Here is a 24,813-nt window from a genome sequence, read left to right as displayed (position 1 = left end):
CTACTCTCCAACAGGACTTAAATTGGAGAAATGTAATTTTCTCCAACGAGGTAATTGTCTCCATTAGCAACGATGGTCCTGCCTAGTTTATCATATGGATAGCCACCGATACGATGAACGCTTGGTGGGATGACTTGACAGGTCAAGTAGCATGAGCATCGCGTGTTGGAGGTGGATGTCATACGATGGGATAGGTCTTCTTGAGCGTATCCACGGTTGGTTTATGGCAGAAGTATACGAACACATTTTGGCAAGTGTAATGATCCCTTCCGCCCAAGAATGATATCCAGAAGGAACACTTTTCTTCCAGCAGGATAATAACCTGGTACACACCACAACCAGATTCAAAGATGGTTTACCAGGAGGCCTGATATCGACCTGGTCGACTGGCCTCCAAAATCACCAGATATGAATCAGATTGAAAATTTGTGGGCTATAGTCGGATCCTGCGCTCGAATTGGGTAGAACAACCACTCATTCGGACAGCTGACGAATTGTGGGACAAAGTTCTAGATGTGTGGGAGGAGGTGGCCATAATCTTGTGGACTCCACGCCGCACAGAATGGGGGCAGTTGTTGATGCAAGTGGTTTGTGGACGAGATACTAGTCCCCACCACAGGCCTTTTTTTGTTAATATATTAACAAATTGTTTGTTTTTTGTTTATTTAATTATTGTTTATGTTAGATATGCGTCCGATTTTTTTGGATGTGAAACAAGTATTTTTGTTTATATAGGCCAGGTCTCGCCTATTAATACTCACAGGCGATGGGCAATAATATTTTTACAAGGGAGGCATAACGAAGTTTATAAACAAATGCCATTTCACATTTAAACTAATAAATTAATTAAAAACAAAAAAAAAAAAATTATAATAAATTTACCATACCGGGAGGCGAACTCACAACCTCTGGTACGGAAGTTAGACATCTTACCACTCGGCCACACACAGCTCGTAAGGTTTAATAAATTATAGATGGCTGACTTTGAATGAAGAGACACCACAGCAGTGTGTTACATTTACACGAGTGAACCGTGCGATAGAACTTAGCATTTCTATCTACCAAGAGTCGGCCCATTCTTTTTGCCGTTAAGTGTACATATATTATTTTTTTACATTTAACAGTTTAAGTCATAAATTACATAGCAAATATTTTATTTCATGACTTACACGACTTACACTACATTGTGACTTACACTACAGCGTTAACACAAATGTAAATAAAATTAATGATTATGTGAAAGAAATAATAATAATTTAAATATGGAAGCCATTTTATACCAAGCATTAAGTGACATATTGTCTATTGTCCGTTTGGTGTTCATTTTGTTAAATCACATAAGAGTGCTTAACAGAATACTAAATTTTTCTAAGGCCTATAAACACAAGAATTTTTTTAATATTCTAATTCCTTAAATGTAAACCAAAATCTGTCATCAATACTTGGTTCATGTAGCTTGCACTTCACCTGATGCAGTTCAACCTCAACATCAGTATCCTCTTTTACATCATGGTCGACATTCAACTTACATTTACGAAATGTTGCATCATACTTCAAGAAATTAACTAAGAGGCCTTGCCTTTCTGCAATTACTTGTCTCACAAAATTCTTCACGTTCTTTTTACCTCTTATTGTACAACAATCCGGTCTCCACACTTTATGACTTGCTTACCATCATTGCTTTCATTTTTACTTACATTTTTAATCTTTCTATCCATGAAATCAAATACAATGATATTGGTGCTTCCAGCATATGGCTGGCATTTAATCTTGTATGGAACTGTTGATTCAAAATGATGCATGTTCCTCATTTTGTTAAATGATTTTTTTTTTTCGGAAGGATTTCAAATTTTGTCCAAGTGAGCTCTCTCTTGTGCAAATTTTTCTTTATCAGTGTGCAATAAACATATATTTAGCACATTTTGAGATTTTGCTTTTGTGGCTTCGCAGACCCACATTTTTACTATAACCTACCGCCAAGGTCATCAATAGGACCCTATTCATGAGAGGTTGCTGAAGAATTCTAATATGTTGTGGTGTCATTCAGGGTAATTAGACATAACGAAAATTTTTGTTTAAAGTGCTGAGTATACTTGGCTCCAAAACATGACGGCCTCTTTTCGTGGAATTGGTAAACCCTCATAAACTCCCATCCTCTACGCAACTCCTAGCCACATGGCAGAAATACAATAGATTCCAGCTTTGCCAAATCTAGCAGTCATTGCCTTTACCTGATGGCTTTCACGCACTCACAATATCTTTTCAGACATTTGTCGAGGTGTTGTTTTATACTGCTGTGTGCTTCAATATGTCTGATTTTTTCCTGTCATTAACGAATGTTGGAGCAGATAATCTGCAGCCAGGGCTCTACTCACCTGAAGATCCAGGACCATTACAGCAAGAATAAAGAACACTGTGGAAGAAAACAGAATATATTATTAGCAGAGAACCGAAGCTAAGAAAAAAAAAATGTGTTTAAATTGTACCTAATGTTAGGAATTCTATTCATAGAGTAATCGAAAGTAATGGCAGTTTGATTAGTAAAAATCGTAATCACTTAACATCGGATGCAACTGGCGGCGTTGGTAGTACTACAGTAAAAAAAAATATATATTGAACATAGAAATTAAGACTTATGGTTCACCAACTAAAAAGAAAATAAACAAAACTAAAACAGAATTCGGTAAGATAGATATTCGTAGAATAGTATGTGCAGTATGCGAAAGAAATATTGCCAACAGCAAATAATCTTGCGCAAATAATTGTTCTGGCCTGATTTATACATTATGTTTAAGAATGCAGAAAAAGTTTCATTCGATTCTATCCAGTACTTTCGGAATTACCAAGGAAACTGATTTAAGAAATGTGTATGTATTTGTGTGTGTGTGTATGTATGTATCTAATGCCTACCCACTTCACTTGCGTGATTCGGGTTCCACATACTGCGGATAGATGGCAGGACTGTGACCCATTTTCAAGTTGCATACCACTTCGGTGAACCACGTTATGTATGATGTGTGTCTGTGAAGAGTTATGTCGTGAGTGTATGTGTAAGTGTTCGTGTAAGTGTAGTGTAGGAAATGGGTGAGGATGATGATGGTAGGAAGGGAGAAGGGGAAATCCGGTATCAGCACATAGTCTACTCCTGCTTTGCATTAAAATCATAATTTCAGAACTAAATACAGAGCCACCGGTGTAGCTCAGTCGACTAAGGCACCTGCCTGCCAATCCGAAGTTGCACTTTGGCGTGGGTTCGATTTCCGCTTGGGCAGATTACCTAATTGGGTTTTTGCGAGGTTTTCCCCAACCATAAGGCGAATGTCAGGTAATCTATGGCGAATCCTCAACCTCATCTCGCCAAATACCATCTTGCTATCACCAATCCCATCGACACTAAATAATCTAGTAATTGATATGGTGTTATTAAATAACCAACTTAAAAAAACCAATACAGATTTTTTTTTTTTACCAGAATGAACTTCAATAGTTAATGTAGAAATTTAAATTTTGTATTAGCTCTATATTTTACATAATAGAATTTTAAAGTGTAAGAAGTGTACAAGTCTCCTTGATTAATTAAATCATATTTCGCATCTTATAACGTTCCTTAGGTCTACAGAAAATTTGCATCCACATCAGGCAACCAAACAGCTGAACTTCTTCCATAGTTTTGCGATTTGGTATTTTAGAGTAATGGCCTAATTTTGATCTTATCCAATCGAGACAGTTGAGATACTAACCAAAAATCCACTGCGACGTTTCGTAATATTGCGTCATATTCCACTCATCTCATAACTTCAAGTTTTGTTTAACGATTGTTGACATTGTAAAAGCACACACTTGATAAAATAACGCAATATGCACTAACATATGATTAACACCTACAGCATTACAGAAGTGAATACACACGGAATCAGTTGTCACATCTTATTCAGCTATAACTGGTTCTTGAGGTGTGAGAACATACATTTTAGACTTTTATTTTTTTTTATTTTTAGAAAGAAGTGTGAGTTATTAAAATATGGTATGAATTTTTTACTCCACCCACCATTTCGGTTAAGTGGGTTTTACTACAATATAGTAGTAGTAGTAGTAGTAATAATAATAATAATAATAATAATAATAATGTTAAATGTTATGTTTTATTTAACGACGCTCGCAACTGCAGAGGTTATATCAGTGTCGCCGGATGTACCGGAATTTTGTCCCGCAGGAGTTCTTTTACATGCCAGTAAATCTTCTGACATGAGCCTGTCGCATTTAAGCACACTTAAATGCCATTGACCTGGCCTGGGATCGAACCCGCAACCTTGGGCATAGAAGGCCAGCGCTATACCAACTTGCCAACCAGGTCGACAATAATAATAATAATAATAATAATAATAATAATAATAATAATAATCCTATTTTTGGATTCTGTTGTCATTTATTCTTGAAACATATTGTAGCCAATTGTTTTTATATGTTTGAATTTTCGTTTCTGCTGATTCATCTCCTAATTCTTCTAGTATATCCTGCTGTTTTTTTTAAGAAAAAAACGTTTCTGTTGATTGTACTCTCTTTCTGTCTCTTTGCCTAAGTGTCCAAATTCCACTTCCATGTCTACACCTGTGGAGTAACGGTTAGCGCGGCTGGCTGCAAAACCAGGTGGCCTGGGTTCGATTCCCCGTCAGAGCAAGTTACCTGGTTGAGGTTTTTTCTGGGTTTTCCCTCAGCCCAATATGAGTAAATGCTGGGTAATTTGCAGTGCTGGACCCTGGAGTCATTTCACCAGCATTATCACCTTCATCTCATTTTAAAAATTCCTCTTTGTAATTGTAAAAAAATAATTGTGCACGCGGGGTGTGTGTCTGTGTGTGCACGTGCGTGTGTGCACGTCATTCAAGTTATCTTCACCTGGTTATTTTTCATTTTCTTTGCTTTTCTGAATGCTTGTTTTAGTTCAGTAATAATTTTAATTTGTACTTCATATTTTTTTTATACCACTGTTTTCTGTTACAAATATATAGTAATACTATTAGCCCATTATTCTTTGTAATATTGTAGAAAAATACTTGGGCCAGTATTTATAGTGGCAGATTCTTTAATATCTTTATTCATATGTTTTACTCATGTGGATTAGGTTAAATTATATTATATCATATTCTTATTAAAATTGTTGCATGGAGGTATTTATTATAGGCCAAATTTTTCTCTAATGCATAATTAAATTTATCGTACTTCTTGATCCCAAATTTTCAGTTTCTTCTTTTGGGTGAATGCTTTGTATTTTCCTATACTTTCATCTTCTGCTTCTTGATTCCAAATTTTCAGTTTCTTCTTTAGGGTAAATGCTTTGTATTTTCCTACACTTTCATCTTCTGCGTTTGTAAATATATCCTCAATGTTCTTCCATTCATCTTCGATGTTGTCATCTTCAAGATTTTCTTATAATTTTTTTTATATGTTTTGTTCGTATAGCCATCATGTGATTTAATCAAACTATGTAATCTGATCAAGAGGGCTATAATAGGAGAGAGGGGCTTATAAGCCAGATTAAGTGTAATTTGTCAAGAAGCTTCTCGAAGCCATGAGCGGAGTGCCACATGCACAAAAAATGTTGAAAATTTCAAACGACTTCTCTGCACCTCCCCATTACATTCATATTTACATCAGTGTTTTAAATGTAACCATCCCTACTACAATTTTTTACTTTTTTTCTTCTTTTATAAAAAAACCTTGAGCTAATACTATCAATGTTTTCAGAATGTGATATCCCACAAACTAGAGATAGGAAATGGACTGTGAAATTTGAAATTATATAGACATGACCAATTAAATCTGTTGTATTAGAATGCATCAGATTTATATAATAACAATATTTTATTTTATACATAAACATACAACAATCTTTATTGCATTTAACTGTTTGCTGTTTTTGGTAACATATGATTTATAATGATGCACGTGGCTAGGAAAATCTACCAGTATATCAAATTAGTTTTCTGTGATAACATTGCTATATGTTGTATTGTAAATAAAAACTCACGTTTCATAATCTCCCGGTATTTTGAAGAAACATTTCGTGGGGTGACAACTCCTATTTCCGTAATTGGGATACTTGCATTCAATACGTGCAGCCATTGCAATGTTACAGACATAAACAAGAATTCTGTAACTAAAATTTAAAAATTCAAAATTTCTTCCTTAAAACATATTTCCAGGACTAACAACTTAAACTAAGAGCATGCATGTTAATTTTCCATTTCCAGGAGTCTAAATTGAGTGACGTAACGTTGGTAAGGAATGATGTTATCGCTCTCAGTGAAGGCTGCTTAGAGTTAAAAGCAATTAACAGGAAAAAGATTGAATTGAACCCCTCTCTCCAATTATAACCCTCTTGAGTCTGAGCCATTAATATAAAACATCTTTCTTGTGTTCCTTTCTCTTTTTGGACAAATGCAACCATTTAGGTTGAAATTTCAATTTTGCTAGATTCAAGAAATGATCTGATCCAATATTATATCTTCTATAAACTCTTTAGTCAAGGAATGTTTATCAAGGAAAAGTTTTTTGTGTGTGACACCATCACACCAAATCATTCGTGATCTAGAAGATGTTAAAAAAGGCTTCATAACTTGTTTCTACCATACCTGGAGCATCAGACTTGAATACATTACAGAGAAAAATAATTTTAGACACTGTCCACCTCATTTGCAGGATGTTTGATTAGTATCATGATCTTTCTAATTGTAAATCTAAGAATGTGGTTTGCTCTCAGTTACTCATATATTTCAACTTACATTAGGTGTGGAGATTGTTGGTATGAGAATGGTGGTATTGGTGGTGACGGTGGTGGAGTAGTGGTGGGGTGTCAGTGGCAGTGGTGCAGTGGTCTGAACAACGCATCAAACATTCTTACAGGACTTAAAATAAAAAGACTGGTTGCAAGTTTTAGCATGCACATTTTATAGAAGTTAACTTAAAGGGCAATAAATTGTAGGCAAACTGTGCATAAATAATAATATTTCAGGAGGTTTTGGAGAACAACTTATAGTAACTGTTATTATAGTATCATAGGTAACTCGTGGAAATGTTAGAAAAAGCAGATGGATTAAATTTGGCAGCATGGCTGACTTTCTACGGGAATGGAAACGACCTCCTCATGTTTTAGAACTACATGCTCAGATACCAACTCTGGCCAACAACAGTTTGCTTCGATTTTGTATTGCATTAAACCTATCACTGCTATTATCATCAAAAGAGTTTGAAGCTGATACAATTTATAAATATTTTATATTGTGCTCTAACTACATTCTGTGAATGTGGTTGTATCTGAAAACCACTTGTAACTTTTTTTTTTTTGAAGAGGTTTTGGTGTAGTATGAAATTTATGGAGATATCATTTATACAGGGATTTAGAATTTAATTTTTGTACTTTTTAGGCACAGAAGACATCTGCATTGTGGAGAGATTATTCAGTAGCAGTTTGGTGGCAGTTGTCAGTCTCACTTCCCCCAGGAAGTTAAAGGTCTGTCATTTCAAGAAGGGCACGGAAATCTGCAATTACAGTTACTCAAACACCATACTTGCTGTCAAACTCAACAGAGCTGTAAGTATTATTTACTCCATGGGGAATATTGAAGCTCTTCAATATCTCAGTTGTCTCTTTCAATTTATAATTTGTTGCTGAGAATTGAAATGGTGACATGAAATGGAAGTGTTTTTGTTTGTGCAACCGAGAGTGATCCATTCTCATATTGTCCCTGTCCCTTTCCTTATCAATCTTCTATCAGCAGTCAAGAAATGGTGTCAAAATCTGTTGTGATTCTTGGAATTAACTTTTAAAAAGACTTTAGTCTTTGCCATCAGTGAACTTGAAATGGTATGGATCACATACCTATTTCTGTAGGCCTGATAAAAAAGTAGTAGTAATAGTAGTAGTAGTAATAATAATAATAATAATAATAATAATAATAATAACAATAATAATAATAATAACAATAATAATAATAATAATTTTTTGTCTTTCTAATGGGAGGATTTTGGCTTAGTCACCATTAATCCATGCTTCCCAGTATTGGTCGCATTCACTAGATCTTATAGCCATGCAAGAAGAGATGGATAGGAAACATAATAATAATAATAATAATAATAATAATAATAATAATAATAATGATAATAATAATTAAGGCTAGGATTTTGATGACCTATAAATCATGAAAAAATGTCCTAAAAACAATGCATTTATGACCTAAAAATCTTAAAAAAAGTCCTAAAAATTGATCTTACATAATTGGCTTAATACAAAAAGAGGTTTTGTACTACTTAATATTTAGACTAGTAATTAAATTAAATTTTACATAATTTTTTCTAAGTAGTACACTTTAATTAATTATTTTACCTGATGTAGTTTCCATGTATGATCGTTCAACTCAGCTTTGGCATGTGGACGTGAGGTCAGCAGTCGGCTGGTCTCTCTTGGCCCTCCATGGGCTGTAGCGCCATGGACTTACTTTACTTTTAGTTTCCATGTAGTCTACCACAAGACCACTCTTATCTGGAATTAGCAGATATAGAGGAGTCTATGTTGAAGGGATGGTTAGACTGATCTATTACATAGGGTGTACTACGTTAAAATGGCAATATTTGTGTAGAAAAACGATTAAAATATTATACAAAATAATGGATATTAATGGACAAAATATGTAAAGAAAATATCAAAGGAAATAAACATTATTTTACATTAATAATGGGGATTTATGGCCAAAATTAAATGAAAATGCGTAAAAAAATGACCGAATAAAACAAAAGATGCTCTTACAAGTTGAAACAGGCAAAAAATGCAAAAAAATGCCCTAACAAATGTGTCTCAAAACACTCAGTTTATCACATAACATATAAATACTAAAGCAGCTATGTTTCTGGTTTACTAGGAAAAAGATGCAATTTCATCAAAATCCTAGCCCTAATAATAATAATAATAATAATAATAATAATAATAATAATAATAATAATAATAATAATAATGTATCATTTCTGTGATTGAAACACACTTTGTTAATAACTGTTGGCGATAGGTTACTTTGTTAATTGTAAATTAAATTGTAGAATATTATTCATACTGTGAGACTTAGTACCTAATTAACTTATATAATACAATTGAACATATACTATATATAATATGTGGATCACTGTTGCTGTTGTTTCAAAATATGGTGTTAGAAGTTTAAAATATGCATTTTAAGTTGTACAGTCCCAGAAACAAAAAATTGGCCTGACCCTTGAAGCTCCTTACAGGGTACGATTCACATGACAATGATTTAACAACAGTTTTCAACCCAGTATTATTTGAATAGTATTACATTAAGGTATTTCAGAACTAATGCAAAAAGTACAAAATTAATCTGAAAATAAAATCAGATTAATGCCTAAGAGTCGTTATTAAAAAACATGATTATGACAACTCCGCTCAAGCATTCCGACAGCTCTGTGTTAGCATGCTTGCTCACAGAGTTCAGGGTTCAGGTACTGTTGAGGAAAGAATTTTTAAAAATCAATTATGCAGGTTAATTTCGTTTACCATCATTCTATTTTATTACAACATTTATAAGTATTCATCTGCTATTAAGAAAGAAAAAAAAAAAAGAAAACAAAATGAACAAAGAACAGTGCGGAGACTAGTTAAAGTTGAACAGGATTATTAACCATGTCACAAAAGTAGTATACACGACAAGCTCGCCTGGATTGGCTCACCAAGCGAGTACACTTGAGCCATCCCTGTCGAGGGGGTTCTAACCCCATCACAGGAGGCCTGTGCCCAACATGTGACATCATGGCTAACATTCATTCATTCATTCATTCATTTTCAAATGCCTTTCAGATTACGACAACGATTGGCATAAATGAATTTCAGTAACTGTCAAGGCAATCTCGTGTGTACCATTGCTTTGGAGCACTGAGCATGCGCAATACGTTGAATCTGGAGCCATTTTTTATTCTGGAATTGTACACTTCTCAAATAAGCCTATTTTACTATGCCAAAATTGTAATGTTTTATACTCAAAACTAGAAAATTAACAAATAAAAATTTTCTTCTGATTTCTTGCTCCCCTTTTTCTCTTTCAGAGGCTAGTGGTATGTTTAGAAGAATCCTTGTACATCCATAACATTCGCGATATGAAGGTTCTTCACACAATTCGTGACACACCACCGAATCCTTCAGGTCTCTGTACTTTGTCTATCAACAGTGATAATTGCTTTCTAGCTTATCCTGGATCCAACACTATTGGAGAAGTCCAGATTTTTGATGCTATTAATCTCGTAAGTTTTTGTTGAGCACCACTGCTTATTAGTGTATAATGCTGCTATTATCATCTCTTTTTCATTGGATTAATGTTAACTTCACTACTTAGTAAAGTTAGCAATATTGATTTTTTAGTTAATTATATTAAAATTGGGTCTTCATAAACAAATTATAGCTGTAAATGGTAATTTTTGCTACTCACAGTCTGATGCATTTGTACATTGTAAAATGATTGCTCCTTCTGAAATTCAGAAATGGAGTTACAAAAATCATTAGAGCTTTAAATTACACTGTTCCCTGAACTCAGGAATTTTTCGAGTTAATATTTTTCATTTATCTTTAGTACGTATACATATTTAAATGCCAGGTTAAATAAATCATTATTATTATTATTATTGTTATTATTATTAAATCTCTTATATATTTTAGCATGCAAAGACAATGATTCCTGCACATGACAGTCCATTGGCAGCTTTGGGATTTAGCTCATCTGGCACCAAGGTTGCAACGGCATCAGAAAAAGGAACAGTGATTCGGGTTTTCCTTGTCCATGATGGTAGTAAACTATATGAGTTCCGTCGAGGAGTGAAACGCTGTGTGAGCATTTCTAGTCTAGCATTCAGCATGGATTCAACTTTTCTGTGTTGTTCAAGTAACACAGAGACTGTCCATGTGTTCAAATTGGAAGAACCTAAGGAAGTGTGAGTATAGTTACAATAATAGTTCATTTATTTATACACACTTACTGTTCTTCATACACTCAGAAATTTCTGTTTTTTAGAATTCAGAATCCTTGTGTTCTGCCAATGTTATTGGTCTAATGTTAAAACAAAAAAGAAATATTTAAACACGCGTTTTCATAATAAGCAGTAATAATTTTTATCCATGACTGATGTCTAAACTGGTCTTCCTTTCACCATCTGTAGCAACCTAAACAATGGCTTAATTCCCATTAACGGATTAAAAGTTTTTAATCACACACTCCATGACTACCAACACATTAGCAACAATAAAATCCATACATTCATAACTTCACAAACAACAAAGAAAAGCCCTACAATTTAAAATTAAATTTAGATCAGTAATGGATAAAAATATAATGTATAGCACAGGAGAGTAAACAGATTTTTATGTGCATTTAGAAATTATCACCCTTGGTTTTATCTCAGGTGCTAAACTTTCCATTTGCACATGAAATCTAATTTTATGCTCTTATATGGCAAATTAATATTTCCTTCATTGTTAAAAATAAATATTTCCTTGAAAGCAATTCTTAGAGTGTTCTCGATCAGTAACATGTGTTTGAACAATTACATAACAGTGCACACTGTATCACTTCGGAATATGTACATGTTAACAAGGTACGTTAAAATTTAACACCGAAATATTTTTAGATTGAGTTATAATATTGAGTGTTAAAGTTGAGTTACTAGTTTTTGCGTATCACGTATATTATAGATTATGCACAATTCTTTATTTAACACAAAGTTGAGAGTTCACATTCTAGTATTGAAATCGCTGCACATCCGACTTGTAGTATGGTATATTAGGTTATGTAAACATGTCAAATCATTTATCATTATGTTTTACCTATCTGTGTTTTCAGATTGTCATATTTTAAATTTAAGATAGGTTCTTCCCGCGACCATATAGGCTATCTCATCTGTTTTTGGTCCTTGGCTTCCCAGATCTTAAGCAATAAGTATACTACAAAGGCAATAAAAATTCTTTTCTCCATTATAACAGCGGGAACCTTCTCTCCCATCCTCATTACAACTTAAATCTCGTAACAGTGACTCTTTTTTAAATGTGTGTTGTGTTGTGAATTTTGTATATGGAAAAAATGATGAGTTCGAGTGACATGTCTAGAAGAGGCTGTGTGAACAATCCGAACAGTTTTTGTTACATATGTGAGTGTTATGTCATAAAGCAGCATTACTCTTTTGATCAGAATTCATATCTGGCCTATTTTAAAATGAAATTGAGAGATCAGGAAAATAATTTTGCTCCACATATCATGTGTAAAACTTGTGCAGAAAAACCTAAGAAAGTGACACAATGGGGTTCGTTCATCTATACCTTTTGGCGTTCCTATGGTTTGGCAGAAGCAACAAGACTGTTATTTTTGTCCATGTGCTGCGATCTGAAAGTGTGCAGTATTTTACTGGGGCAACAAGGAGAGAAAACCAAATTTCCAGGCTTTTGTGTAAATAGTACTCTGGAAGGTTATAGAATGGTACTCCGGAAATTTATAGAATGGGACTCTAGAAATCGCCCACTAATTGACTCACAGAAAGTTTTGTTGCCTCCTTTACGCCCTTTACATATGAAACTAGGACTATTGAAGCAATTTGTCAAAGCTTTGGACAGAAGTGGTCCTTGTTTCAAATATTTTGTTCAGAAAATTTCCAATGTTATTCGAATCGAAAGTGAGAGAAAGTGTTTTTGATACCCACAGATTTGCCAACTCATTAAGAATGCTGATTTTAAAAATATTACGACTGACTTAGAGCTTCAGACTTGGGACTCATCCAAGGATATGATCAAACTTCTGGACAGTGTTAAAAATGACGGATATGAGCATATTGTGAAAATCATCATCCAAAGGTACTTGGATGTTATATGAGCTTGAAGTTACATTTTATGCATTCTCATCTTGAATATTTCCCTCAAAACTTAGGTGTACTAAGTAAAAGGCAAGGTTAGAGATTCTATCAGGACAAAAAAAACAGATGGAAACAAGGTATCAGAGTCGATAGTGCATCTCCATGATGGCTGACTACTCTAGATGTTGAATAAGAGATAAACCTTGCCAGGGCCACAAACACTTGTCAACTAAGCTTTCGTTTTCAACGAAGTGGAGGAGAAAATGGTTTTCCTAAGGTATTTTCGAAATTTCGTGATTCATTAAAAGTGTTTTATCAACAGTAATCTCACTAGAGGTTTTGATTTATTTAGAGAAAATCAAAACTGGAGTGTGATTTAATTGACTATTGCACAATTAGAAGAAAGTATATAAAGATTAGAAGAAATAAAGTACTCTAATACTTACTTACTTAGTGCCTTTTAAGGAACCCAGAGGTTCATTGCCATCCTCACATAAGCCCACCATTGGTCCCTATCCTGAGCAAGATTAATCCAGTTTCTACCATCATATCCCACATCCCTCAAATCCATTTAATATTATCTTCCCATCTACGTCTCGGCCTCCCCAAAGGTCTTTTACCCTCCGGCCTCCCATCCAATACACTAATGCATTTCTGGATTCGCCCATATGTGCTCCCCATCTCAAACGTCTGGATTTAATCTTATTTTGAGGTTTCGTAACAAGCTGTTTTTTTTACGGTGATGGGTTGTTAGCCCTTCGCCCAACCCCCAAGCTGGAGGACCACTCCTCATTGGCTGTTCACGACTGCTTATTCAATATATTCACAGCTACCCTCCATATCTGGAGGCCGTCTCCTCGATCCGCAACCTGAGGATGTGCCATGCTGTGGTGATAGGGACCCACAATACATGGAAAGTACAATAAAATATTAATTGACTTACTAAAGTTCTATTTCACTAATGTTAGCATTTTCAGTTGACTATCTATGCGGTAAGCAAATTATGATCGCAAAGCATGTTTTATAGTACCATAAAGAATTTGCAGTTTGAAATGTTGGTAAACAAAGAAACAGTAGTAGGGAGGGATAAAGACAGAACAAGGTGTGTAAAGATTAGAAGAAATAAAATACTCTGAATACAATAAAATAGGTATTAATTGATTTACTGAAATTATATTTTCTATTTCACTAATGTTAGCTTCACCAAAACATTTGAACTGAGCTGCCATTTTCAGTTGACTATATATGCGGGAAACAAATGACGATCTTAAAGCATGTTTTATAATACCGTGAAGAATTTCAATTTTGAAATGTTGGCAAACAAAGAAACAAATACTAGGGAAGTGATAAAATTATAGCGATAAACAGCCATGATTGGTTGAAACACGTTCTTTCATACTCTTTTATTGGCCAAAAGTAGTATGACATAGTAAAAGTGTAATAGTCCGTATAATTGAGATTTTATCATGTTTTGAAGCATTTTACGCATATTAAAGTGTATGTAAAAGTTAGAAATTGCTGAGAAATTAAATATTTATTTTTCGCATGGAAAAAAAAAACTATACGTGATACGAAAAAATGGTAAGCATATTTCAATTCAGCACACCAAAATTAGGTTTAGAGACCTATTCAACCCTGTGCCTCAAAACAAAAATTTTATTTCGCAGGCCAGTGTTAGGGATATCATAAAATGATGAATAAAAAACATCAAAGTTGGTAATAAACTACTGTAATTCGTGAAAAAAAGTTGTTTTTTAAATATGTAAATTGTGAAGAAAAAGTTTGAATTGAACATGGAAATCACTTTTAAAATATTGATAATAAAACACTTGAATTTAAACATTGAAATCATTAAAAAAAATATATTAGTAATAAAACACTCATTCTCTAAGGCTTCCCTGCTATTTACAAAGCTGGTTGCACACTTTACAATCTTTGTAGGCCAAGGCAAGCTCCAGAGGAGAATCAAGGATGGATGGGCTACTTGACAAAAGCTGTCTCTGCTTCAGCCAATTACCTTCCATCCCAAGTGACTGATGTTTTTAACCAGGGTCGAGCATTTGCATCTGTTCATCTTCCATTCCAAGGATTACGAAATGTCTGTGCGATCACCACGTGAGTGCTGATATATTTCTATTGTAGTATAATTTATATCTACTTTTCTGGACAAACTGCTTTTATTATTGACTGTGTTTTTACTGATATTCAGGATATCTAATTCTGCATTAAATGTACATGAGAAAGATTCTGTAGTTCAAGTAAAATACATTGTGTGTCATCTCCTTATCATTTGGAAAGTGTTGCATAGTAAGTAGAATTGGATTTGGTTGATTGATTTGTTTGCAGTGTCTCCAGTACTGTCACTTGGGCCTTCCTGGAGTCTGGCTAATCTGACTGTATTGAATCTTTTAGATATAAGCACATGGAAAGTGAAATTCATTATCTCAGATGGTAGGGTGTTCAGTGGTGGTGATGACTAACAAATTGTATTCTAATATGAATGAAGCCACCAGTGTTGCTCAGTCAGCAGAGACATTTGCCTCAGAAATGGGTTCGATCTGATTATATTAACTGTCAAAGTTTTTTCCGACGTTTTCCCCATCCATAAGCTGAATGCCATGTAATTTAATAATAATAATAATAATTTATTTATTTATTTATTTAAAATCTGTGCTTCAGTGGCTGGTCATGATAATATCTTTGAAAAATATTGGAGTGCAAGAGGTCAAATGACTTTATTGTCAAACGCCTGGCATTAGAAAACAACAACAACAACATTTATTTATTTAATCTGGCAGAGCAGACCAGTAGCCCTTCTCTTCTGCCCAGCCAGACTCTAATTTATGGCGAATCCTCGGCATCATTTTTCCAAATGCTATCTATCACCAGCTTCATTGATGCTAAATAAAATAGTAATTTATACAGCATCATTAAATAACCAATTCAACAATAGAGGTGAGAGACCACTGGGGGCTAGTGAGCAGAAATTTAGCTCTGAGACTGCACTTAGACGTGTGTTCAAATTCCATTTGGGCTGGTTGTTTGATTGGCCTTCTTCCGAAATTTCCTGAATTGTAAGGTGAATATTAGATAATCTCATGGTGAATTGTTTACAATCTCACTATCAGCAATTCTGCCAGTACTATAGATAACCTCACAATTGATATAGTGTTGTTAAATAGCCTATTTAAAAAACATGATGAGAGATACTTGCTAATTTTCCTTAGACCTTTCTGAAAGGGGCAGAATACTTTTAATTAATGTAAATTTATACTTGTATTTGTGTCTTTATTCATATTCTGAAGGAAGTCATGCCAAGATAGATTAATTTGTGAAAACCTTTTTAGAAAAATATTTGTTTTTCCCCCCCCCCCCCTTTTTTTTTTGTCATAAACAAAATAAAAACTGTTATTTTTACAACTGTGGGTTTACAAATATATATTATACATATTTTCATGAAATGTAATGATTAGTTAACAATAAATAAGGATTTTAGTCTTTAGGAATATGTGATATATAAATAATATACTATAGATTTTGATTTCATTAGGTACCTCTATCTCTTAATCTGTGTGAAATGTACGTATATAAAAAAATGCAGAATGACACACTTAATACTTCATCATCTTAATCAATAAAAATTCGATGACAATGTCGATTTTTTAGGTTTGAAGTTCAGGATGCATTATGGAACTGATTTAAAGTATTGAGATCAAAATGTAATGTGTACACCCTCTTTCACGTAGAGATTGTATAAATTTACATCGTATTAGACCCAAATTTTTTAAGCAATTTGGACTTCACAAGTTCTACAGAAGCCATTGGCGTGTCTCAGTTGATTAAGGCACTTGCCTGCTGCATCTGAAGTTGTGCTCAGGGGCGGGTTCGACCCTTGCTTGGGCTGATTACCTGGTTGGGTTTTTTCCGAGGTTTTCCCCAACCGTAAGATGAATGCCAGGTAATCTATGGAGAAACCTTGGTCTCATCTCGCTATCACCAATTTCATTGATGCTAAATAACTTACTAGTTGATACAGCATCGTTAAAAACCCAACTAAAAAATCTACAGCAGTTATATCTTTTAGATATTGCAATTGCTGCATTTAAGGGGTCTATTTTCACATTAAGAAACCATTTCTTTGGCAGTAATTATAAATTCTAATATTTTTGTGTAAAACAAAACCACACTCTTTAATTTCTGTTATTTTTTGTAGATTTTTTAATATATTACAGCTATTGTTTTATATTAGATCTTTGTCATGTTGTTATAAATTTTCTAGTTGTCTATATCACTTCGTCCATGTGACAGCCCTCTAACGAGGGAAGTTTTTGTAAATAAATACTGTATTTTTTGTTGCAACAAAATAGTTTATTTTCATAACGATCATTCAGAATACTCATATTGTAATAAATTGAAAAGGTAAGATATGTACAAGCTCTTGTTACTGTATTTAGAAATTATAATCAGATTTCTTATTTTTATTTTGTCAGAATCCAGAAAGTTTTACGTCTTCTGGTGGCGTCAGCTGATGGCTATTTATATGTGTACAATTTGGATACTACAGAAGGAGGAGATTGCACACTTCTGAAACAACATAGGTTCGTTATTTTAGTGTTTCTATATATTTTGTGATTTTAAATGGAATTCAGGTGTAAGAATTACAAATGTATATGGCATTAAGACATGCCACTGTTCTTCCTCCTCCTCCTCATCATCATTATCACCATCACCATCATCACCACCAACCACTTTAACTTATTTTAAAACATAAAATTAAAGAAACAAAAGTACATAAATTTATCTATTAATTTAATTTTATTATTATTTATTTATTCTTTCTGATGGCGGGTACTTCACTGTTTATCATTCATCCATACATAATATGAAGCCAGTTGTGTAGACCAATAATTTACCGACAGAGTTGTGTGGTCTCTGCTAAACATGCAATGAGATGAGGTGATGGAGATTTGTTGGGATACTCTAGGTGAACTGGTGCTCTTGGGGAAAACTCTTGTATTACCTGAACTATGGATTTGCCCAACACAAATCATAAATTGGGGTATGTCGGGGATCGAACTTGGATCTGCAGTGTTATGAGTCCAGCACTCAATATCAGTACTTACAATATTTGTCAGTCTTTTTTATTTAAAGGCAAGAGGGCAAGAAGGAAAAAATTTAATTTGCTTTGTTAAGTTTACGTAACATAAAGCCAACCAAGTGATATAGCTCAGTGGTTATGCACTGGACTCATATTCAGGAGATCCCGAATTCGATGTCTGGTGCCAACCAGTTTGGTTGAGGGTCCTTTTTTTTCCGTGGTTTTCTTCAGCTGAATTTTCAATTAAATAAAGGCCTGATTCTATCCCAGTTACTACGAAATAATAGGCACAGTACAACAACAACAAGCATTTTCAACAGTAAACTGCAGACTAGTTGTGATTTGATATGAACTACCAGTTAAAGGGACTATTAATACAGTAAATAAAAATAAAAAAATGACATGGAGCCATTACCGAGATGTTCATTATTTACTGTCACTGCCATATGCTATCAGCGCTAATATCATTAATGCTATCATTATTCATGCTCTTTTTTTCCGTAGTCACTCGTCAAAGAGGACTCATTGCACTTATTGCATTATTTTCTCTTTCCTCCATATATTCTGGAAAATTACTACCAATACTTTGCTTATCATTAATTTTTGTTAACCTGTTTTCAATTTAACAGAATTCATCTGAGTTTGTAAGGTAATTTAATGTAATTTTAGAGAATCTTTCTGGTGACATTTTAAATATATTTAGTTACCAATCCTGTTTTTGTTTTCAAATTTTTCCATTAAATTTAATATACTCTCAACTTTCAAATATCTGAAAGTGCCATCAGATCATCTTGACTAAATTGAGTTTTCTTTCATAATTTCGATTTAATGTACAATTCTCACTTGAGAAGTCGCCATAGACACTACCATCACTGTGCTGAGGTTCAGTTCTGTGTATTTCAAGGTTCTCTGTTTCAATATTCTTCATATTGTTCAACACATTGTTTGAAACCTGTTAATTTCATGTTTATTTCTTCTTTTAGACAATGATACATTTAAATCCTTTGAAACTTGTTCTTTAAGTGTAATATTTAAAATTGTTTTACATTTAACGTACGTGATTTTTCCTTGAAGTGTCATTGGTTTTGTTGTAGATTATGGAATTCTCAGACTAAAATCTCAAGCTACATTGTCAAGTTTATTAACTGCTCTTTGTAGATTGTTTTCAGATTTATCAAAAATGGCTTTATCGTCAGCCAAGTAAAACAGTAGCACATCATCAAACAAATAATAATTTAGTAAAGACAGAAAATAATAAAAGAGAGGATGTACTGTACTGTTTCTGAAAAAACACTTTAGCTTTCTTACACTTATGGGATGTGCACTTGTAGGTTGGATGGGAAACCAGAACAGACTGTGGAACTGCCCCCTGTTTCATCTGCTGCAATGACCAATGAACACACAACATCCGGAGGTCTTGTTTCTCACTCGTCACCAAAACCTGTTGTTAACTCAGCTACCACAGCAGGTGACCATTTTATAACTTGTTGTGTGGTGAAGGTGGGAAGTTTGTTTTGAAGTTATTCTCTTCATAATGAATGAAACTAGTCTGCAAAAGTAATTTAGAGTGCTTCATATAATTAAAATTATAATTTTATGATAAATTTATCTTAAATCAAACCATGAGTGTAAGTTTCTGTCATTTTTTGTAAATGGCGTGGTGTATAATATAATGTAACAATCTAACTCTAATACTGGTATTAGCCACCGGCGTGGCTCAGTCGGTTAAGGCGCTTGCTTGCCTGTCTGAAGTTGTGCTCGGGCATGGGTTCGATCCCTGCTTGGGCTGACTACCTGGTTGGGTTTTTTCCGAGGTTTTCCCCAACTGTAAGGTGAATGCCAGGTAATCTATGGCCAATTCTCGGCCTCATCTCACCAAATACCATCTTGCTATCACCAATCTCATCGATGCTAAATAACCTCGTACTTGATGCATCGTTAAATAATCAACTAAAAAAAATACTGGTATTCGTTGTGTAAATATTTATATATTTATAATGCGTTTCAGAAATGCATGAATAACTATATTGTTCTCTGAAGAGACAACAAAACCGTCATGAATGTTTTGTTATTTCAAGAGAACTGAATTTAAGGATATTGTTTAAGCTATCTAAGAATTTGTTTGTTGAGAACAAATAATTTTGAACACGTTTTCATATGGTACTGGAAAGAAACTAGGTAAAATGTTTACTTATTTTGAACCTGAAATTAGTTTTTATTTTAAAATTCTAATTTAAATAAGAAAAGGCGAAGTGTTCAAATTTATAAATGAGATGTAAACCCATTCCACCATACTTTTCTGAAACAAGAGGACAGGGAAAGAAAGATATAAATAGATTGTGGACAGATGAAATTAAATTTATACAAGGTATGTTAGAGAAAAAAAATTGTAATAACTGAATAAAAATTAAACCATTTGAGAATCTCTTAATATTAAAATAAATGCAGAAAGAATACCAAAGAGAGTGTTGAATATACTAAAATTTCAAGGGGAAAATAATTGGTAAGCCATGAATCAAAAGAATAGACCAGATCAAGAAGGACTTGAGAAAAAGGGGATATGATTGATAAAAGTGAAAAATATAAGAGGACAGAATAAAGTTGAGGTGGATTTATAATTATCTTTCTAATCAGAGGATACAATAATACGAAAAGGATTATTATTATTATTATTATTATTATTATTATTATTATTATTATTATTATTATTATTATTATTATTATTTTATTGCAAACAAACCTGAATCACACTAGTTTGAACTCAAAATATGTAAGATTTTAAAGGCTGAATACTTAATTAAAATCGTAATTGAACTGATGGGCAGGCAAGTGTAAAGACATAGACACAGACAGAAGGTATGCACTGATATCACTTTTTTGGTATTAGAGTTGCTTATTTCTGTCACGTTGTTTACTCAAGTATTACAAAACTCTTATAATTCTTAAAATGAGAGTGATAAAACCAATTGTGTTTTAAATTAAATTTCATATTTATATTATACACACCCTGCCAGGTTATTCATTGCATTGCAGTTTCTGAGAAATAGTGAAGCGGGAAGAAAATCTACCAAATTGCCATGTTGGTTTTGAACAATGCATAATTATATTTATTCTACTTAATAATTTCTAAACTTCACATCACATCGTAATATGAATCTTTTCTGAATGTTTGACTATGTACAGTTAATGACTGAATAATTAATTTATAGTGAATGTTATACTAAACAACCTTCTTTATAATTTATGAAGAGAATAGCCTTGAAAATTTAACTACATTATTTTTCAAGGTAGTTTAAAAAAAAAAAAAGGAAATGGCTGGAATAAATTACAGGAATACATACAAAGTGATCATTCAGACATTGATTATGTAAATGCATCAGATGCACTGAATTGCCAGGTATTCCCATGCATTTTCAAAAATAGGAAGGAGAAGAAATCTTCCAGACAAATTGCAAAGACATAATTACGATTTGTTAAATAAGTGAGCTTCAAATTCAAAATAAAGTTTCTTATTTGATATTCATTTATTATTGACAATTGCGTTAAATATTTATCTTAAAATGTTCATAATATACGAATAAGTTACTTTTTAACAATTTCTTAATCCTATGTTAGTACCAGTGTGCTGACTTGAATCCACTATTGATCAAGGTTGTTCAGGAAAAAATTTGGAAGCATGTATTGAAATGCATATTATGGAATAGTATTTATTTATGAATGTGATGTTAGGCTAAACACTGAAATAGTAGGAACCTCTAGCTGTGTGTCCATAATGTCAGTTTGCTTTTATGTTCAGTATTTTCAAAGATGAGAGGTTTGAATGCACATTCTCATTATTTTGTTGTGTTTTGCATATAAATACTATGAGAAACATGACGCAATTAATTTAGTATTGTTTTTAAGATGGATTGTTTTTAAAAACTGTAATTTAAGTGTAGGTATTGCTGTAGTTTTAATCCAGTCATTCTTCATGAGAATAAGCTTCATAGCATGTAAATAGTTGTAATATTGATGGGTGCCTTGCTACAGTAATTTAATATGGCACGCTTTGTAATGAAGCAGTTTGAGTATATTGCAGCTCCCTCTGCTACATTGATGCCATACAACTTACATTCTGAACAGTAGTTAAGTTCTTCTAGTTTCTTTCTTTCTTTATACATTTCTATTTAGAGACAAGAAAGAAAAAATTTTTTAAATCTCACACAATAAGAATCCTTCCCTCTATTTTCTCTATTTTTAATCAAACCTATTTAATATCCTTTGGCCATGAAAAGTTAAGTTCATTGTATATATATATTAGCATAAAATTAAAATAATTAATCTCATATTAAGCAGAATTCATATATGTATATCCAAGAAAACACAAAAATTTTTCTGAAAAGCATCAAATATTGAATTGTAGTTACTATTTGCACATTATGTCCTGTTTATTATAGATTAATTCGGTTTTATGATATATAGCGATGAGTAATGTTTTTTTTTGTGAAGTTTCAAACTATCATTTTAGCTGCAATGTCTAATTTCACATCTTTGCTTATGGGTCATTCCAAAGTAGCTCACGTTACATTCAGACACATTTATGAACTTATTAGATATACTAAAACAAACAATAAAGAAAGTTTTTTTTGACTTATTTATTGCATTTAGGAATTCTTCATATCAGTAACCAGTAATCGGGAATATAATTAATTATTTGTGATTAATTATTGATGAAATAGTTGTTGTAACTCACGCTACACAAAATGTAACAACTGTTTCATCAATAAATCACAAATAATTAATTATATTCCCGATTACTGGTTAATGCATGAAGAATGTTTTTAAATGCAATAAATAAGACAAAAAACTTCCTTTATTTTTTGTTTTAGTAGGCTTATATCTAATCAGTTCATAAATGTAACGTGAGTTACTATGGAATGACCCTTATGTGGAGTATGTTTTATCTTCTACTTAATGATTCTAATAATGTTATATCATAGTAGCATTACTGTAGTACAAATTTTACGTAGTACAGGCATTCTGATTAGTATAAAAGTTCAGTAGTTTGTATCAGTGGTATTCACCTCTTCCCTCCCTCTCATCCCATGTTCCCTCAGTTATCATTTCCTTTCAGCTTTTTACTCTGAGTTGTTGGTACATAATTAAAGTTCTGCATAGTCTTATAATCTACATCTAAAATAAATTAAATTAATTACATTCAACACAGTAAATTGAATAATAAGTTTGAAATGAGAAAAGGTGATTGAAGGTATTGAATAACATTTATATTATTTTCTATCATAAAAATTAATTACATGGACAAAATAAATGCATTTTAGCAAATTTAATACTGTTGTGGCATGCCAACACCTCAGTTCGGGAATGAATCTCTTGAGTGTGAGGATAATAATTGGTTTTGGGTTCAAGTGATTCCTGTTTTTCATTTTGACATATCAGTGCACAGAAGGCTGCTTATAGAAACATGTTGGTGGGAATGACAGGAGATTTGAAGTTACATCTTCATTATTAACTCTTTGGAAGAAACTGTATAATTCACCTAGTATAGTTATCTAAATAATAACCAGACTGAGATGGGCAGGACATAATATTCACAGGATGAACAATGAAGACATTGTTAAAAAACAATAAAGTGTAAATTAGAAGAAAGAAGAGTAGAAAGATCCAATTCTCGGTGGATGGATGAGTGTTGGAAGATGTAAAGAAATTGTGTATAAAGAATTGGTGGAGTGTGGTTAAACATAGCTTGGAAGGAAAACCTTAAGAAGATGCTGAGACCAACACTGGGCTCTTAACACTATTGATGATGATTATTGTTTGGAAGAAGCAGTTCTAAAATCACAGATCGAGATTTATCGAATTTTATTTTAATTGCACTGTGAGTGTATCTAATGTCTACCTACTTCACTTGCGTGATTCGGGTTCTGCGTATTGCGAATAGATGACAGGACTGCGACCCATTTTCAAGTTTCACACCACTTCGGCAGGCCACATTATGCATGATGTGTATCTGTGAAGAGTTATGTCGTGTACTAGGTGAGTGTATGTGTATGTGTAAGTGTAGTGTAGTGTAGGGAATGGGTGAGGATGAGGATGAAGGGAGAAGAGGAAACTCTGTGCCAGCATGTAGCCTACTCCTATTGAATAGCACCAAGGGGGCAGTCAGGCTTAATGTCCCCATTCAATGGACGAATCACTATCAACAGTGACATATGTCTTCTCTTCATATGCACTGCGGAGAGATTTGGGATTTAACCCAAGCATATTGGTGCACAATTTAGTGATTAGAAGTTGTGCACCGCCATCTCTCCTAGTCCCGAGGTAGAAATTTTACATGAAAATTTCTGACCCTGCCGGGAATCGAACCTAGGCTGGCTAATCTGGAGGTAGATGCGCTACTACAGAGCTAACTAAGTGGACACGAAGTCAACAAACATTTCCTCCACGTTTTATTTTAATTTAAAGTCAAACTGGTGGTCTAAATCCCCCATCCCCCCCCGTTAATTCGCACCCTGAGTGGCCACCATGTTTGACTACAAAACTATGTAGCTGACCTGGGTTCAAATCCTAGTTTAAACAAATTGCATGGTTGGGGTTTTTTCTCAACCTATTGAAAGCAAATGCTGGCCAATTTTCGTCATTGGACCCCAAGGCTAATTTCGCCATTAATCTCAACTTTCATTTATCATGATTCAATAGTTTGAGGTCAACACAGGATGCAGCAAGATGATGTGCGTTGTCTTACATAGTTTTGAGGAGGATGTGGGGGGCCAGGGGGGCATTTAAATGCTGACTCTGTCAAAACAATGTTGTATAACTGAATCGAT

The 24,813-nt window shown here is 33.5% G+C and overlaps 1 protein-coding gene across 4 annotated transcripts in view; it reads left to right on the top strand.

Annotated features, from left to right (window-relative positions):
* Nucleotides 1-24,813, top strand: part of Atg18a (Autophagy-related 18a) — a 53,291-nt gene that overhangs the window by 4,760 nt on the left and 23,718 nt on the right. For all 4 annotated transcript variants that reach the window (XM_069827415.1, XM_069827408.1, XM_069827399.1 and 1 more), the window contains exons 3-8: nucleotides 7,425-7,591; nucleotides 10,108-10,302; nucleotides 10,715-10,986; nucleotides 14,833-15,006; nucleotides 17,382-17,489; nucleotides 19,321-19,457. In XM_069827415.1, coding sequence (XP_069683516.1) covers nucleotides 7,425-7,591; nucleotides 10,108-10,302; nucleotides 10,715-10,986; nucleotides 14,833-15,006; nucleotides 17,382-17,489; nucleotides 19,321-19,457 — 1,053 coding nt within the window. The remainder of the gene's footprint in view (nucleotides 1-7,424; nucleotides 7,592-10,107; nucleotides 10,303-10,714; nucleotides 10,987-14,832; nucleotides 15,007-17,381; nucleotides 17,490-19,320; nucleotides 19,458-24,813) is intronic.

This window comes from Periplaneta americana, chromosome 1, assembly GCF_040183065.1.
Source record: "Periplaneta americana isolate PAMFEO1 chromosome 1, P.americana_PAMFEO1_priV1, whole genome shotgun sequence".
NCBI classification, from domain to species: Eukaryota; Metazoa; Arthropoda; class Insecta; order Blattodea; family Blattidae; genus Periplaneta; species Periplaneta americana.
This window is presented reverse-complemented; position numbering and strand designations above follow the sequence as displayed.